Genomic DNA, 895 nt, shown 5'->3' with positions numbered 1-895 from the left:
AGGCAGCCATTGGTGGTGGCCATTGGGCTGCAGCTGAGCCAGCAGCTCTCCGGCATCAATGCGGTACGGGGTCAAAGGTCACAGGGTCAGGGGTCACAGGGTCAGTGGTCATTGAGGGTGTGGCTTTAGGGTCATGTGGGTGTGGCCTTATGGTTCGCGGGTGTGTCCTGGTGGACGTGGGCGTGGCTTTCGGCTGTAGGTGTGGACTGAGGGGTGGTGGCTGTGGCTTTGGGTCGATGTGGGCGTGGCCTTGTGGTTTGTGGGTGTGGCTTGTGGTCTTAGGCCTATCCTGATGGATGTGGGTGTGGCTTTTGGGTCGTGGGTGGGGCCTGAAGATGTGGGTGTGGCCTAAGGGGGGTGTTGGATGAGGCTTTTGCCTTGTGGGCGTGGTCTGAGTTGTGGGCGTGGTCTGGTGACAATGTGGCTTAGGAGATGTGGGCGTGGCCTGAGGTTTGGTGGGCAGTGCTCTGGGTTCGGTATGGGCGTGGCTTGGGATCTTGGGCCAGTCCTATTGGATGTGGATGCGGCTTCTGCTTTGGGGGCATGGCTTTGGGGTCGATGTGGGCGTGGCCTTTCCACACAGATCTTCTATTACTCCACGGCCATCTTTGAAAGCGCCGGTGTGGGGCAGCCGGCCGTGGCCACCATTGGGGTCGGGGTGGTCAACGTGGCCGCCACGCTGCTCTCGGTGAGACCCCCAACCCCCAACCCAGCCCCTGGGACACGCCCCCTCTTTCATGACCAGGCCCCATTCTGACCACGCCCCCGATATCTGACATGACCCCCCAAACCTGGACCACGCCCCCTCCAGCTGACCACGCCCTCTATTTTCCAACCACGCCCCTCCATCCTGACCCCGCCCCCTCAATTCTGACCACGCCCCTCCTCCTAACCA

At 61.8% G+C, this 895-nt stretch overlaps 1 protein-coding gene across 1 annotated transcript in view; it reads left to right on the top strand.

The window, feature by feature from the left end:
• Positions 1-889, top strand: part of LOC104916152 (solute carrier family 2, facilitated glucose transporter member 1-like) — a 4,270-nt gene extending 3,381 nt beyond the window's left edge. The window contains exons 5-6 of the mRNA XM_010727133.2: positions 3-63; positions 584-889. Coding sequence (XP_010725435.1) covers positions 3-63; positions 584-757 — 235 coding nt within the window. The 3' untranslated portion in view covers positions 758-889. The remainder of the gene's footprint in view (positions 1-2; positions 64-583) is intronic.
• Positions 890-895: the final 6 nt, after the last annotated feature.

This window comes from Meleagris gallopavo, unplaced genomic scaffold (assembly GCF_000146605.3).
Source record: "Meleagris gallopavo isolate NT-WF06-2002-E0010 breed Aviagen turkey brand Nicholas breeding stock unplaced genomic scaffold, Turkey_5.1 ChrUn_random_7180001874003, whole genome shotgun sequence".
Lineage (NCBI taxonomy): Eukaryota > Metazoa > Chordata > Aves > Galliformes > Phasianidae > Meleagris > Meleagris gallopavo.
The sequence above is the reverse complement of the archived record's forward strand: the minus strand, read 5'-3'. Positions and strand labels throughout refer to the sequence as shown.